The sequence below is a fragment of the Neopelma chrysocephalum genome, unplaced genomic scaffold (genome assembly GCF_003984885.1).
Source record: "Neopelma chrysocephalum unplaced genomic scaffold, ASM398488v2 Primary Assembly neopelma1_97517, whole genome shotgun sequence".
Classification (NCBI taxonomy): Eukaryota; Metazoa; Chordata; class Aves; order Passeriformes; family Pipridae; genus Neopelma; species Neopelma chrysocephalum.
In genome coordinates this window covers 2,300,437-2,317,728 of record NW_020926159.1, presented here as the reverse complement: position 1 = coordinate 2,317,728, position 17,292 = coordinate 2,300,437, and the positions used below count along the sequence as shown (strand labels likewise).

General features: G+C 42.5%; 1 protein-coding gene across 3 annotated transcripts in view; it reads left to right on the top strand.

The window, feature by feature from the left end:
* RCAN2 (regulator of calcineurin 2) overlaps positions 1-16,527 on the top strand; it is an 81,655-nt gene extending 65,128 nt beyond the window's left edge. For all 3 annotated transcript variants that reach the window (XM_027672652.1, XM_027672653.1, XM_027672654.1), the window contains 3 exons: positions 5,231-5,404; positions 8,086-8,257; positions 15,875-16,527. In XM_027672652.1, coding sequence (XP_027528453.1) covers positions 5,231-5,404; positions 8,086-8,257; positions 15,875-16,035 — 507 coding nt within the window. In that variant the 3' untranslated portion in view covers positions 16,036-16,527. The remainder of the gene's footprint in view (positions 1-5,230; positions 5,405-8,085; positions 8,258-15,874) is intronic.
* Positions 16,528-17,292: the final 765 nt, after the last annotated feature.

The following is a 17,292-nucleotide window of genomic DNA, read 5'->3' as shown; positions in this document are numbered from 1 at the left end:
ATTGATTTGAATTAGGCCTTGGCTTTTGTCCTGGATGAACACAATACCAGTGGAGCTATTCATGAAAGAAATGTTTGGAAATAAATCACAGGAACTTGCTGTGTCAGAACCCAATTCACTTGCTAATTCTGGCAGTCATGTTTTACAATGCTCGTTTTGTCGATACTTTGTCACAGTCCCTCACATGAACTAACTAAATTCCATCTTAAAAAAAAATCATTTGCTGCCGCTGCTGCAATGGAAGGTTGTTTCTGGATCATTACTCTGATGTTTAAAACTTTCTTTAACTTCTAGCCTGAACCTATTTATGCTGACTGTTTCCACTTGTTTTATGCCAACAGTTTTCTAGTTTCTACTCTACACAGTGTCCTTTGTCCTGACTCTGAACAGTTCTGGTAAACTACTGATGACTGTCTCATCTCCTCTCAGGCTTTGCTTTGTTTTGCTAAATATGGCAAGCATTTTCATTTCTTATTCAGTGAGTTGTTCATTCATAGAATCATGGAATGGTTAAAGTTGGAAAAGACTTCTAAGACTAAGACTTCTAAAAGAGTTCAACCATTAATCCAGCACTGCCATGTTCATCACAAAACCACGTACCCAAGTGCCACATCCACATGTTTTCTGAACACTTTTATGGATGGTGATTCCATCACTTCCCTGGGAAGGCTGTTGCAATGCTCGAAAACCCGTTCCATTAATAAATTCTTCCTAATAAAACCTCCCCTGGCACAACTTGAGGCCATTTCCTCTTGTCATATTGTTTGTTATCTGGGAGAAGAGACTGATCCCCACCTGGCTACACCCTCCTCTCAGGGAGCTGTAGAGAGAAATAAGGTCCCCCCTGAGCCTCCTTTTCTCCAGGATGAGCCCACCCCCCCTGCCCCGAGCTCCCTGCAACCTTTATCTGAATCTATTCCCGTTTGCCTTAATCTGCTTGGGATATTGCCAACAAACCCTGCATTTTTAATGAGGTGCAATAGTGCTCTATATAATGCTGTTAATACTTTCCTTGCTTTCCTGGAAATACTTTTCCAGATATATCCAGTATCTTTTTTGCCTCCTTATGGCTACAATTCACTGATCACCTACGTGGGGTTGGTCAAGGTGAGCTCTCATTTAGTGGCAGAAATAGTTTTTAGTCCAGGAGAGCACAGGTTTGCCCTTGTCCTCAGAGGCTTTTAGCTCATGTCTGTCACTCCAGTCCTCATTTCTTCCTTGCATTTGTCCTCGGCATTGGCTGTCGTAAATGATAACCATCAAGCTTGAGTAATCAGCAGCCTTAATTAGTATGGTCCTATTTTGTGATAATTTTGTTAATTTAGAAAAAAGAAAAAGAAATTTCAGAAACTGCTAGAGGTGGTGAGTGAGGGTGATGGGAGCTGACAGAAGGTGACAGGAAAGAAAGAACTGGGGAAAGGTGCCCAGTGTTAGGCACAGGAATGAGATGAAGAGGGGGCGCGGAGCTCACGAGGGAGAAGTGAGAACTTGATCAAATGAAGGCTCCTCACATTTTCCAGAGCATTAATTGAGCCTCATGGAGACATACTTGGGATGGATGAAGACACTCCAAAATCCCAGAAATAAATTATTAACTCATGACTTTCTGCATTTTGACTTTTTAAGAGTAACATCACTGCTGCTTAACTTTGGACGTCCCTTTTTTTTCATGAGTTTTCAAAGTGCTCTGAAAGTTTAAAGACTTATTTTCTAAAAGCATTTTAAAAGTACTGAATCCTAAAAGCACTTTAAAAGTCCCAAATTGAGAAGATTATGAGTCTTGAATAATTAATTCACAAAACTTGAAAGGGAGAGAATTTGCTTAGGTCTTTAAAATGTATATGATAAATTTTCTTATAGATTGGAATGACTATGAAAGACTTTTATCCAGATAAGTACATTCAGCACTTATTAGAAGTCACAGGCAATAGCAATTAAGGCATAAGGCGTTTCCTGGGAATTAATGTGAAGCTGGGAGGAGTTGGGATGGCTTGAGATGCAGCTGAGGGCCATTAAATTCAGTTGATGATTAATGACCTCTGCTGAGGTCATTATTATTATCAGCTGAAAATGTAGAAAAATCCAGATGTATGGCTCTTTTTAATAGGAGTTGCAGTTTCAGTCGGTGCAGTAGAATTGTCCCCACTGTGGATAGACTACCCTATTAATATCAAATAGAGGCTTGATTTTCTTCCTCCCCACGGCATTTTTAGGAGTGTTAATCAAAGGTGGATCTCTAAAGCTGTGCCAGTATCAAATTGAAAAGTAAGCAGAATAAAGTCCATAGTGCTTTACAGTTCTCCCAGTGTGGCAGTGGCATCCAGCACTTAATCAGCTTTTTTTTAGAGATACTCCATCTATCCCTTTCAGTGCCTAATGAGAAAGAGTTTCAGGATTGCCCAGGAACGTGCACAGAAGATTCCTTGTGCTCCCTATTCTTGGACCCACATTTGAAATTGTGTCCTACCTTCTTTTGCATTATGACTCCAACCAAGATCTGGGTTCTGGGTTGTGTTACAAAGAGGGTGGGCACACAGCACTGGCTGATGCAGGCAAATACTGCTGCATCCATACAGGGAGGATCTCTTTCCTAATAAATAGTCGCTCATAACAGATACTTCCAAGTGTTCAGACAAGTCTATGCATGGTTTCTTCCATGGTTGGTGAAACTTTTTTTTTTAAATATGATGAATGATTTCATTATTGACTTGTAGGGAAAGTGAGAGCTATTACAGAGGACTAGATATATAAATATAAATACCTTGATATCTCTCATAGAATCATAGAAGTGTGTAGGTTGGAGAAGCCTTTAAGATCATCAAGTCCAACTATTAACCCAGCACTGCCAAGTCTCCCACTAAACCATGTCTATATAGGTATTAAAGCTTGTTTACTTCAAGATGCTTTTTCAAAATGTACTGAAGAAGTCTGAAATAGGTAACATAGGTGTCATAGAGACATAAGTTTTAATTAGTGACTTTAATTTGGACTATGTTTCTGAATGCTGTGTGAGTCTTACTTTACACGGATGCTGGGCTCCTGTCCCTTTCTCTCCCTTCCCCCAGCCCATTTAGCCTGGTCATTGTGAAGGTTGTAGCATCAAATTTCCAAGCAGGACAGGACTGAAATGGCTGGTGCTTTTGGCTGACCTTTATACAAATGCCACTGGATGAAGACTTCTGCTCAGGAAAATGGAATTTTTCAAAAATGTCAGCAAAGCAGACAAAAGGCATAACTCAGGTGGGAAATGTTGACAATTTGTACATTAGGTGGTATGACTAGACCCACTTGTACAAACCTAACAGCATCACACTGTTTTGGGGATAGCTGTGTACCTTTAGTCACCCTCAGCCAAACCACAGAGCTCTCGCCTCTCTTTTTTCTTTCCTTTTTCTTTTTTTATTCCTCCAAAGTGTCTCCTGCGGTGAGAGGAAGAGGTGAGTGAGGTCAGGCAGAATGAAATGAAAATCATGAAAGCTTAATAGACCACAGGGAGGTTCCTTTGAAAGGGTGCCAGAGATAGAATATCAGTTATGGGGAAGAAGACCACAGAGTTGGCAGTGAATGAAAGGAGATCTGGTACATGTGCATTGGTGTATCACAATCTTTGCCATGGCACTGGTCTGTTTTCCCAGTTAACTCTTTAACAAATGTCTCAGGCTGACAGTAGTTATTCCCCCAGTGCCATTAGTGCTCCCTGATGCAGCTGCACTGTGCTTCAGGATACATTTTTTTCTGAGTTCTGAATTCTTTGTTTTGCTTGTAAGCTCAACAGATGAGAACTGAAGTATTGATGAGATTACATAAATTGCATTTTCTTTTTTATCTTCTGCAGTCTTTACCAGTTATTCACTCTAAGGATAAGAAATTGTTTTCCTGGATGAGAAGAAAAGAAGTCATATTTTAAAACATGTAAAACCATACTGACTTGCGGAGATAGCAAAGAAAACATAGAATCACAGAATGGTTTGCATTGGAAGGGACATTAGAGATCATCTAGTTTCAACCCTGCTGCCATGGGCAAGGACACCTTCCACTAGACCAGGTTGCTCCAAGCCCCATCCAGCCTGGCCTTGAACACGTCCTGGGATGGGGCAACCACATCAGGTTATTGTAATTACACAAACCCCTGACATAATAGCCCTCAGTGTATGAAATGGTGTTGCAAATCATCTCAGACACTGGATTTTTCAGGATAATGTGATCTTAAGAGAAAGGGCTTTGCTCTGGCTGATTGTCCATCTTCTAAGACTTCAAATCTTGGTTGCAGTAATTTAAATGCTTGGAATTGATGTGCAACTCAGTGGATGACAGTCTGAAATCTGGGTAAATGCAAAGGCTGGACTAAATGATAACTGCCCCCCCTTTCATATTTTATGAATCTGTACTTGTGTGAATGAAAAGACCTGTGCAAGTGCCAGAATTGATTTAAGGATTTTGCTTTTATTTGATGGTGTGGAACTAGTCCTCTGCATGCTCACAGCTTACAGAGAAATCACAGAGGGTCTGAGCCTCTAAGGTCTCAACGTACCTTGAATTTCTGTTCATCTCCAGGTCCATGGATGTGGTACAGTTCAGACCTTTCTTTTACAATGTTGAAATATCCACATTTTTTGTCACATGGTTTTGAAAGTGTTTCTACAGCCTGAAATTTGTGTTTGGGACAGGTCACTGTTTTCAGTTACCCAATTTGTTTCACAGATGCTACAGGAACTCTCAAGGAATGATTGTGTTTCTGCACTAAGTATTTAAATGACAAAACATCCAGAACAAACATATGCAATACAAAATGACACTGCAGTGCTGATGTGGATGTAACCCTCAGTTCCAGCCTTTCTCTGCTGACTCCATTGTAATTCAGCACAATGGTTGCTTCTGTAGAGATGAGCCCACAGTTGTCTGGTGTTTTCAGTCATGTGCCCTTTTCAGCTTCATTTCATGTGTCACTGTGGCAGTTTTGCTCAACTTCTATAAGAAGTTCAATAGCTGTTGGGTTCTCAATTTTCAGTCTTCTTCCCCCAAACTTTTGCAGAGTCCAGCACTACCAGACCAGTGCTTTCCTCAATTTGTTTTCACAGAGCCTTTTTTACTCTATGGACACCTGCCCCCAAAGGCCACAGTCTGAAATCTCCTGTTGAAGTGGTTGTCAAGTTTCAGATTCTCCTTTGACACAGACTGATGTGACAGAGCACAAAATTAATCCTCAGTATTGTTTCTTTTTAATTTGCAGGAGAAATTCGAAGGCTTGTTCCGTGCCTATGATGACTGTGTGACATTCCAGCTGTTCAAAAGCTTCAGGCGTGTGCGGATAAATTTTAGCAGTCCCAAATCAGCTGCTCGTGCCAGAATAGAGCTGCATGAAACACAGTTCAGAGGGAAGAAGTTAAAGTTGTATTTTGCACAGGTAATGAAGTCTGGAGTCTACTTCTGTCAGTGAAGAGCTTTTATAGAAATATTGTGCAGTAACACCGAATAAAAGTAATAAAGGTTTCTCCCATGCCCAATCTCTCTGCTGAAAGATTACTCAAACCTCTTTATGTTGACTGAACTGTACCTGCCCTGAGGGTCTGCAGTAAATTTAAAGGGCCACTTAGGACTAAAGTTGCTTATTCAACACGCAGAATTACATAGCTTAGAGGTGATTTACAACAGTGGGTGTTGTCTGTGGGTAACTCTCTAAACCAACCATAAAAAAAGTGCTAATGTAAAGAATCCAAATGAGTAACAATTAAAAAAAAAGCTGGATTACTTATTTGACTGCAACCCTGAGCCACAGTCAGGCTTCCTCCTGCCTTTTGGGTTTTTTTCCTTACTGAATACATGAATTACAAATATTGAATTCTCTAGAAAGAATTTATTAAGTTCAAGTAAAAGGAAGAAGGTAGGGGAAGAACAACACTCTCAGCCTGGGGCTATAGGTGATTATATCCATCTACTGGAAGTGTCAGGTGGGGGTTCAGTTCTCCTTGGACAAGAGAGAGAGAACACAGACCTCCCACAGCCTGAGTGGGTAACAGGCCCCAGCCAGCATATAGAAAGGTGAGGGAGGTTGAGAACACAACCACTGCCTCTTCTGAATGCATTTCAATGAATTGCTGTTGCCACTGTGGCATGTGAGATACCCACTAGTGTCTATGAGCAATGTAAGCATGCTTTGGGCTGCCAGATTGGCCCTTCAGAGGTCTGAGATTAAGAGCTGACTCATTTGAAGGTATCAGGCAAACCCAAGGGGCTGTTAAATTGTGATCCTCTTCATCCTGGTCAAAATAGGAGCTGTTTTGAGCCTCGGCAGGAGAAGAGTTCAGAAGATCTTACAGTTGGATTTACATGTTGAGAATCCGCCTCAATCCCATTTTATATGCCTTAATCTCCTCGATCTGGGTCTGTTTTTTTTTTTTCTGAGAGGTTTCAAAACTTGCAGTTAAGCAGATCTAAGAACCATTTCACTCTTACTGCACAATCAAGAGGTTAATTGGAAACTTGGGATAACAAGAAAAAGAAAAATGTGCACAATAGTGATTAGTCTCCCTATCTAAGCAGATTTCCTGCAGAGCCATTCTGGCATCTGCACTGTGCTCTCCAGTACACTCAGTCTTAAGAGAGCTTATTAGTCATGTCCAGGGATGAAGATGTGGAAGCAGCACAGTGTCTGGGGTAGTGGATGGCCTGAGCCAGGCTGAAGAACCACTTCCAGACCTAGAAGTTCTGGGCAATATGGAGCTGAGAGACCCAGTCTGGCTCTTTGCAAACCCATTCCAGTATGGCACGATTGTCAGCACCCTGATGCATTTGCTGTCATGGAAATGCAGTTTGTTGTTCTGGGCTCAAGGTGGTTGTAACCTTGCTCAGGTATGGCTGTAGTATAATTCATTTATGCTGAGGCTTCTTTAACAGAAAAGAAAAGATCAGGAATTAAACTAGATAATTTAAGTTGGAAATAAGACGAGAATATTCAGTTGCAAATTACTAAGGAACATGATAGATTCCTTTATCACTTCAACTAAAGAAATTAAATATTTAGAAACCTTTCTAAAGTTACTTATAAGGCCTTGATGCAGGAGTTACTAATTTCTTGTGTAATGTCTGTTTTTATTTAGGCATTTAGACCAGGAGATCATAACAGTATCTTTTCAGCCTCAAAAATCTCTGAACTAGCAGCTGTGGATACCAAAGCTTTGTACTTATCCTCAGAGAAGGTATACAATAGGCACAAACAGTGTAGCTTTGCTGATGTAACAGCCCTCCGCTGTGCATTTACTGCAGAGGCACCATCTGTAAGGCTGAGATGAAATTCATCTCCAGGCCTTCTCTGCTGAGACTGACGCTGAAACCCTGCCTGGGTGGCATTTGGGATTAGAAGTGTATGGTTTGAGTAATCATTCCATTTAGCCATCCTGTGTGGATGAAAAGCTGGACATGACCTGGCAGTGTGCACTGGCAGCCCAGAAAGCCAACTGTGTCCTGGGCTGTATAAAGGGAACAGTGACCAGCAGGAAGAGGGAGGTGATTCTCCCCCTCTACTCTGCATTTGTGAGACCCACCTGGAGTGCTGCATCCAGCTCTGGGGTCCTCAGCACAGGAAGGACCGGGGCTTGTTGGAGCAGGTCCGGAGGAGGGACACAAGGGTGATCACAGGGCTGAAGTACCTCTGCTATGGAAACAGGCTAAAAGAGCTGTGGTCATTCAGCCAGGAGAAGAGAAGGCTCCAGGGAGACCTTATTGTGGCCTTTCAGTACTTGAAGGTGGCCTGTGAGAAAGATGGAGACAAACCTTTTATTGCAATAGGATAAGGGGGAGTAGTTTTGAATTGAAAGAGGGCAGATTTAGACTAGATGGAAGGAAAAGGTCTTTTACAATAAGAGTGGTGAAACACTGGCACATATTACTCAGAGAAGTGGTGGATGTCCCATCCCTGGAAACAGTCAAGGTCAGGTTGGACAGGGCTCTGAGCAAACTGATCTAGTTGTAGATGTGCCTGCTCATTGCAGGAGGGTTGGACGAGATGATCTTTAAAGGTCCGTTCCAACCCAAACCATTCTGTGATTCTACCCTGTACTAAACAATGTCTTTTGTTATGCTTTAAAGATTCAGACCTCTGAGACAGATGGAGACAAGCTTCATTTGGCACCACCACAGCCTGCAAAACAGTTTCTCATCTCACCTCCAGCCTCCCCACCTGTAGGGTGGCAACCAATAGATGATGCAACACCTGTCATCAACTACGACCTCCTTTATGCAGTTTCCAAGCTTGGACCAGGTAAGCTTGTGGCCCTTGGGTGAAAATGTGTCAGAAAAAGAAGACAAGAAATGTCAGCATAGATAATAGCTGTAGAGGGAGTTGGCATAAAGTCTATAAGTCACATTAAAGCTTTGGATTTAAGTTGATGGATGTCAACTGTTTCTTTTCTTCAGAATGAGTTTTGCCATATGTATGTACAGAATTGAATGTTACCTGCAGCTCATGAGTGCTGTTGGGTTGAACAGCAGATCAAAGCTTGCTTACAGAATTTATTGTGCTGGGGTTTGTGCTTAGATGAGACAATTGATGGTTTAGGTGGAGGCAGGACAAATGTTTTGCTGTGAACTTGAGGAGTTCTTAAATGACATCTGCTTGGTACTGCATTCCAAGATGCAGATACCTCATCAAATGTTTAGGCATTACAGCACCTCCACTGGAGTGGAGAATGTCTCACGTTAACAAGTTTGTCAAGAGAAAACTACCCTTCCCCAGTCCCAGCAGGATTGCTTTGTTAGGAATGCTCATTTTCTGCTGAAAACTGCATGCAGGTAGAATGGGATAAGTTGTAGCCTCTGTTAACATAGAACAGATGTCAATGGGTAATGCAGACAGGCTTTCTTCCATCTTCCTGTCTTCAGCTGATGCCAGTAATTGAAGATAGCTGGGATTTTCAAACAGCGCTTTCCCTTAGAAAATGCTCATCTGATAAAACCAAAAGTTTTCATAGGAGAGGGTTACTTTTGATTTAATTAAGTCACCTTTACAAATGGTTTTCTTTCAAAGCTGTTAAAGCATCCTCTTTTAAAAATTTCAAAATGGAAAAGGTTCCAGTTTCAGGTCTAAGCAAATAATCTAATTTACGTTCATAAACCACAAGGAAAAAATAGCTTATTAAATTATGTTCATACCAAAATAAAACACTTCAGATCCAATCTAATAACAATTGGAGGGGTGAGCTCATGAAAATTTAGCAGTTTATTTTTGAAATTGTTGTGGGATGAGAGAATTGTTTTCTCCCCAGCGGTACAGGAGATGCTGCTTGCTCGCTCTGAGAGCAACTTCCACTTGCAGACATCTTATCACTGGGGCTCTTGTGCAACTGCACCAGAGTAACCCAGAGCTGGAGTGCGTGGGGTGCAGGAAGATGTTTCATAAGGTTCACTGGATTATCTCCTATCTTTTTCACTTGGGATCCTTCACAGTGGGAAAATAAATATCAGGAGAGCATCAGAGATTCCTGTGGTTTATTCCTCTTCAGCAGGAAAGCCCATAGAAAAAGGCAGTGAAGTGTAATGCTTCGTACTATACAGCATATTATTATTTCCAGAATTGATACTTTGCTTCTAAACTGCTGAATAAAAGAAAAACAAAAACCTTTTTTTTCTTCCTTTTGATGCAGCAATGTTATAAATGGAAACATGTAAACGAATTCCCGAGCTAGCTGGGTAATAAATCAATTCCTGTTCTGGAGCACTGGAATGTGAAATATCACTCATTGTCCCACACACTGGGACAGCTTTGCGTGAAGGTCAAATTCACCCGGATTTAAGGAGCCTGAAGGGAGCAATATGAAAAGTCACTGTGTGCTCTCTTCTTTCTATTTTTAGCACTCGTTAGAGGGATCAATTTTAGTTAACTGCAGCGGCGGGTTTAAAATAGTGTTGCTGTTCTCGGTTTGTACATTTACTATGTTTAGAATTTCATTGAAAAACAAATCCCACCGACACTCATTTCTTGGTATCGCAGCAGTAAGACATACTGCTGGGAATCAAATAGCACTGGTAGCCGCAGCAAAGGGAGATTTTTTTTCCATTCACAAACACAATTAAAAAATGTAACTATGGCTTATCAGCTATCGAAAAACACTGGCACAGTTGTTTACAGAACTGTGAATGTTAGAGCCTGACTTCCAGATCTTTAACTCGTGAGAAATCTTTGCTATGTTAAATCTAGCGATTTGGTAAAATAAATATCTAAGGACCAGGAAAACTCATGTGAGCTTGTAAACAGTGAATAGTGTCTTTGTATGTCCTCGGCACAAGGTGAGTTTTACTGACCTACTTCGCTGGGAATGCAAGATGCACCACTTGGACACAATCCGTTCCCATTCCATGAATACAGGTCACCTCCTGTCACAGTATGCTGCCATAATCATCATAGCCACAAAATTAGAGACCAAAACTCTCCCTGGCTGCAAAACATTGGAAGATTTGCTCCAGAATATAATGCATATGTAGGTGAGTTAAAAGATTTGCTGTGTGCCCTCCTTTTTCAAGCTCAGTTTTGGGACAGGTGTTTTTGCTGCAGCAGTGACCGACTGGCATCTCAGGGATCTAAGGGAACAGGTTTCTTCCTGCTGTACTCAAAAGGAAGCTGGGTTTTGGTGCTTTCACTTTAAATTGAGATCAGTGAGGGTGCATTTACTCTTAGGCAAGATCGTGGCATATTTAATTAAGATCCTGGTTGATTGATGTATATTCTCACTTTCTGCAGATGCAGAAATTAGGCTTTAAATGAGGCATGAACGGAATGCTGTAGACCAGTCATAGCCAGGAACTGTGACTGTGCTTGGTGCTGACCACCAGCCTATAAGTTTTTCAGTATATTGCAAATAAAGAAGTGTGCGATCGTTAATCAGTTTGATGGAAAATGATCCCACTGTCAAGAGAACTTCCAGATTTGAAATGCTAGTATAGACTCAAAGACATTGTGCTGAGCTGGGGTGGTTGGCTGGCTGTTTGCCTGGCAGGTCCAGGTTGTATCCTTGCCTGGCCTGACTTGGACCTAACCTTTTCCTACAGGAATGCTTGCAACCTACCAAGCTGTTGTGTAGTCTAGGTCCTCATGTCTTTTCCATAACATTTTATAAGGTCTTAGTTTCATCCCACTGAGGAAGACCAGAAATAATTTTATATGAGAAATGCTTGTAGGGGGAGGAAGGGGGAATCTCCAAGTCCAAACTGTATCTACAGCAGAGCTGTTCCTCTCAAAGGAAAGGCATCTGTTTCCTCTGCCAATTATTACTACAGTGATCTACAAACCATCCTCTTGGCATGAGAATATGCCTTTTCTTTTCTGGAAAGCAGTCTTACCCTCTCCCTATCCACTCCTCAACCTCCCCATATCTGTCCTCCTTTCCCCATTGCCTCTTTCAAATGTGTCATCCCAATTTCTTCACAAAAGATTGCCCTGTACTACCTTACTTTCTAATTCTGCACTGCAAAATGCCTTTCTCCAGGTGCCACCCTGGACTCTCCTTGCCAACCTCAATTTCTGCCTGCTGCCCACATGAATTCCCCTTGTCCCATGACTCATTCACAGATCACGGCTCCACTGATGAGATTTTGCACTATACAATAACACACAATACAGGTCAGGGTGCTGAGCACTTTGTCTGCTCCATACACTCCCCGGTGTGATTTTGCACTCTCTCAGTTGCCACTCACCTCCACAGCTTCAGGCACTGTTGGAAAACCAGTGCAGGCTGGGCACTATCTCTAGTAGTCCATATAGACAGGTCTGTACCAGTTTTGGTTCTCTCCACATTTCCCAGCCCCTCATCAGCATTCCAGCAGGCTTTGCACCTCAAGCTACACTCCAGGTCATGTAAAATACATTTTTCACATTACAAAAGCACCATTCTGAAGTGTCACAGATGGTGGCTCTTGGGGCCACAGTAGTGGCTCTTGGGACACAAAGGAGACCTGGCAGCTGTCTGTGCCACTTGGCTGTTGGGTCTGGGTTTCATTTTTATCTCTGAGCAATTCAGAAGTAGCTGTTCCTGCCATGCTCTAGTTGGGCTTCTTGAGGAGGATACATAGCTCTTGCCCCTGCTCCACCCTGTGTTTGGCTCACCTTTCTTCAGGGAAGGGGAAAACGGGAGAGAGCAGGACCCTGCCCAGGAAGTGCCACACACAGGGATTTCAAACCATGTCTCGCGCAGCAAATTTTCTGTCCCCAGGTGTTTTCAAAGTCTCATGTTTGTTCTCACTAATTCAAAGGAAATCCTAAAAATACTTTATATGATTCCCAGAGAGGATTAAAAGGGGATGGAGGGGCAAACAAATGGTGATAGATAGGAGGTCTGCCCTTCCTCTCCCTGCTATTCTGTGGCTGCTTCTGCCCTTCCCTCCCCTTATCGGGAGCAGGGTACAGGGGAGCTGGTGGGTGGAGGAAACTTTTCCTCTGGTCAGGAGAGAAGGGTGCCCTGTTCCTGTAGCGACATCAGTTATGGGCTTCCAGGGAGCAGCTCCTCCATTTTGCACGTGACACATCCATGATGTAGAGGTATTTTGTGGGATGGGCTGTAGCTCTTCCATCATAAACGTGCACCTGGACAAAGGACTGCATGTTATTTGCACCCAAGTATTTGTAACATACTTGGATGAAGGGACTATAAGTGGAAGGTATTTTTATGATGTTAATGCCACATTTAATGTGGAATGGGCAGCTCTGAACCCATTAACCTTTGCTCATGAGTCTGAATCAGGGATGAGGTAGCTATGCAGTATTATTACCATTTGTTCATTATTCATTAGGTATATGAGCGTCGCCCTTGCTGGACAAAAGAGCCTCATTAGACAGGAGCTGCACCATCAATGAAAGGTCACAGTATTGATTCACAAAGGGATAGAAAATCCCATGCCATTATTTTTAATTCTGAAATGCCATAAGTCATTTTTGTGCTGTTCCTGTGGTCATCTTGCTTGTGTCACCTGAGGCTGCGGGTTTGCTCATGGTTCATGTGGTCACCAAAGGTTCACCCAGTGACATAAAAGTAGCTGTGCTTTTTGTTGAATGGGGAAACTTCAAATTCTTATTGTTTTTCTTACGTGAAGCAAATGAATAGAGGAGCATCAATGCTTTTTTCAAGGTTTGTCAGAAACATTTTCTGACAAATCTGTGTGGTGGAGCTTAAGGGAAGCTTAATTCTTCCCTGCTTTACATCCTGAAGGCAGGCATTAGATGTGCAAGTATATTTGATAAATTTTGTGGTATTTTTCTGAGTAAATTTATGTGAGTTACCATTGCTATCTCATCTTATGTAAATATTTAAACTAATTTTTAAAGGATAGAGATAGGCCAAAGGTTGCTGAAGGAGAAAGACCCCTGTCCCCAGGAATCCTTTGGGTTAGCCTCCTGGAGTTCTTTGGATGAGTGGGACTAGCAGGAGCGTGGGGCAGTGAAGGACCTGAGAACACAAAGGAGGCCACATCAGAGACAGCTGGATGAGATCACTGGACAAATGCTGGACTGGTATTAGCTACAGAAGTTGGTGACTTTTAACTATGCTGACTCGACTTGCTACTCATAGCTTGGGACAAGGTAGATCTTTTAAACATGACTCAATGGCAGTGACTCAACCATTGCTTCAGTAGTTGAACTGCTGCAAATTTAACTCATTTATTTTATTATGCTGGAGGTGTTGTTTAAGAGGAAAGAAAAAAAATGTAGAAAAAGCAGAAGGGAAGGGCTAATCTGGCTGTATCTATCAGATTTTTATTTTGTATTTACCACTTCAGTGTATTTTTGCAAACAATAGTTACATTCTGGAACAAGATACAGCTGTACAAAAGTCCCAGAGTTACTGTTGCCCTGTTCCTAGCTCATCCATGAAAAGGTTTTGTGCCATTTGAGCCAGAGTTCTGCAGGCATGAATAATCCTGAGTACAGAACAGAGTCTGCAGCTCATTTATGCTCAGAAATAACTGTATGCCTTAAAAACCTAATTTACAAGTGCATCACATTTTGGTTTGCAAAGTGACATTAATTGCTGCTGCAGTTATGCGTGCCAGAGGCATCTGAATATTTTTTCCTCGTGTCTGTACTTATTTCCACTGTTCTTTTTCAGCAGAAAGGGTCCTTCTGGGAAGGATTTGAGCAGTAAAAGAATGTGGCATTTGAACCGGGATTATTACCTTTTAAGAGGGCAGTGAATCTGATTTACTTGGCGGTGCTGGTGTAGGAGGACAAGCCCGGTGCTGCGTGTTTGTGGCACTGCAGAGCTGCCTGTCGCTGACAGTGACCAATGCAGCCCTCGGTGCTGGATGGCAGCATTGACGTCAGCCCAGAGCTGAGAAATTAGCTGAAGCCCGCAGGGAAAATGGGCAAAGAAAAACCATATAATTTCTCAATGCAGCACAACCGAGCTATTTCTCTTTTTTATATTTTAGCCTATCAGCAAGACCTGTAATGCTTTGCTCAATTTGGATTCAGAGGAAAGGTTGCCAAAAATAGAGCAGTTAAATGTCAACATTAATGGTATCACAGCAGTAAAATATTTCTCACAGCAAGATGCTTGACTTATAGCTATTATTCACTAGTTGCCTCCTATTTTTTAGGCAAAAATACATCATGTCCTCTAGTCTCAAGCCACTCAGGCTTATTTGGACCAGGAATTTGCCAGCACAAACAGCACATGAGCACAGTCGCAGAACTGTGTGTGCTAGTTCAGGGACAAACCTGCAACCCCTTCCTCACATGAACGACTCTGCCACAAAGTAGCTAACAAATAAATATCCAAATTAGTACCACGAGCAAACTATAGGTGCTTTGAGGCAGGAACTGCCGTTTGCTTCCATCATACAACACCTGGCACTGCCGGGTTCTGCTTGTGCGACAGCATTTAGGAGTCGCTGCGCCACAAACAGAAGTCAGCTGGGTGTACTGGTACCTCACCTTTCACATCTCTGAACATTTTGCAGGGAATGTTTTTTTTTCTTTAAAGTCTTAAATTAATTCCTTGCAATTTAATCACCAATACCTACTCGTGTCCCTTGTACAATCCAAAACACATGTAGTGCCAGCAGGCTGAATGCAGGACTGAAAGTCCTATGTCTGATCCTTTGTTTGCTTGTGGACTCTGGCAGGAAACCACCCAAGCCATGTTCATCTTCCTTGCAGAACTACTGAGTGGAGACTTAAACAAGGAATGTAGATAGTTACAAAATGTAATGTACTGTTTAAGATTTAGCCTGCTAGTGAGCATTGACAGACTGTGCTCTGATCTCATCTGCAGAGACACAATTTGTTACAGCCCCAGCTAAAGAGCTTTGAAACTCAAAATCCATCTGGAGCAGAGATGCGGTTTTTTTTTTATTTCTGGAGAAATTAGATCAAGTGTTGAAGTCTCTCTGAGGGCAACAAGTTGCAGAATCCAGTGGACTTTAAGGGTGACTGGAGCCACCCTAAACTGAAGGAAAACAACAACAACAATAAAGAACAGCCCCAACCCAAAAGGTGTGACATGACTTCACACCAAAGGTTTGATATGTTGAGTTCCAGTTCCTCTTCTTAACCATGAACTTCTGTGTTCTTTCTCTTCTTCCTACTTTGTGGGTTTATTTCACTGCTGTCGGCACCAGTATTGGTGCAAAGCACCATTATAGACACCAGAGTGCCTGTATTTTATCGTGCCTTACAGACCAATGCACATTGCCCCCGGGGCAGGATCCTCAGGAGCTGTAGTGACAGCTGACAGAGTCCAGCCTTGCTGGCCCTCACCTGTATTTAGGAGCAGCACACACTCACCTACCCTATCCAGGTGCAGGACTGTTCTGCAGTCCAGGAGTGCCACAGCCTGTGTTGCTACCCAGACTGCCCAGCTTTTGATATTTTGTTTTTCTCTGCTTCCAGGAGAGAAATACGAGCTGCACGCGGGAACAGAGTCCACTCCCAGTGTGGTAGTGCACGTCTGCGACAGCGACATGGAAGAAGACGAGGACCCAAAGAATTCTCCAAAGCCAAAAATCATTCAAACTCGACGCCCTGGTCTGCCGCCGCCTGTATCTAACTGAGCCTCTCCGGCAGAAGCAGCGCTTCTCTCCTCCAGCACAGCTCTTGGTTTTTGTTTGCTTTGTTCTGTTCAAAGGCAGCCATTGCCTTCTGAGTACCGGGACATTAAGGTCATTGAAACCCCTTCACAGTAATCAAGCCTATGTAACAAAAGGGCTAGGAAAAAGATCTTTGTACATGTAACCATATCACACCAACTAATAGATCTGGCTGGAAAGGGCAAAACAAGGCTGAAGAAACAAAGGAGGGTTTCAGTCTAAAGATCTTTTCACAGCTATAATTTGCATGCTGAAACACCACTACCAGAGAGATCGTTCAGGGTGGAAATTAGGCTGATATCAGGCTTGATATTCAAACTCCCAGGATACTTGCTACTGCCCTTCATCAAGCAGCCTGCTCCTCTGCCCTCCTCACTTCCCAGCAGAGATTTTTTTTCCCTTTTTCTTTTATTTTTTTAAATGGGGGTATGTGTGTTGTTTTTAATCTACTAGCAGCTTGGTGGCCTTTTCATCCCCCTGGAATTTTCTGTGAGGAACACTATCTTTGCAATATTTTTAGAAACAGCAGAAAGCCACCCTCTTCCACCAGCAGCTGTAGAGAACACTGGTTTGTCATTGTGGCAGGGATGTGAGACAGAGCTCTCTGGGCTCAGGGGAGAGGCAGCAGCTTGCTGGAGGGTCTGGTGTCTGTCAGTCCTTCTCTCTGAGGAGGAGGGAGCCAGAATATCAACAGGGATTGTCGGTTTATCTTCCATCAAGGTATGAGTGGTACTTCTCTCTGAGTCTGAGGAAGAGAAGCTGACTGACTGCTCATTTAAGATGGGATTCCTTGCCCTCTGTCATAGCTGTAAGTTTCAGTAATGATACAGGCTGAATGCTTTCCTAGTGGTGTGGTGAATAGCTGTCAGTAATTACGTGTACATCTCTAATATTCAGCCCTTTTCCCTTCCCACTTCCTGTGCTTCAAAGCCCTTTTTGAGCTGTACTCAGTTTGGGTTTGTGGAGGTGAGGAGAGGTTAGTTGGAGTTCTTTTGTTGTTTTTTTTCTTCTCTTTTTTTAGGCCAAAGAAAACAGGACCATAATTACACACTTGAAATTAGACTGCATGCAACTGAAACCCCTTTTTTCACTCTGTCCTGCATGTTTCTTTCACTTGCAATATATACTGGGTTACAAAAACTGTTCTGTGTTTGCATCATGGCTGACAGCAGACAGATCCCGGATTCCCTGTCTGGCAGATCTTCCATGATGATTTATTTT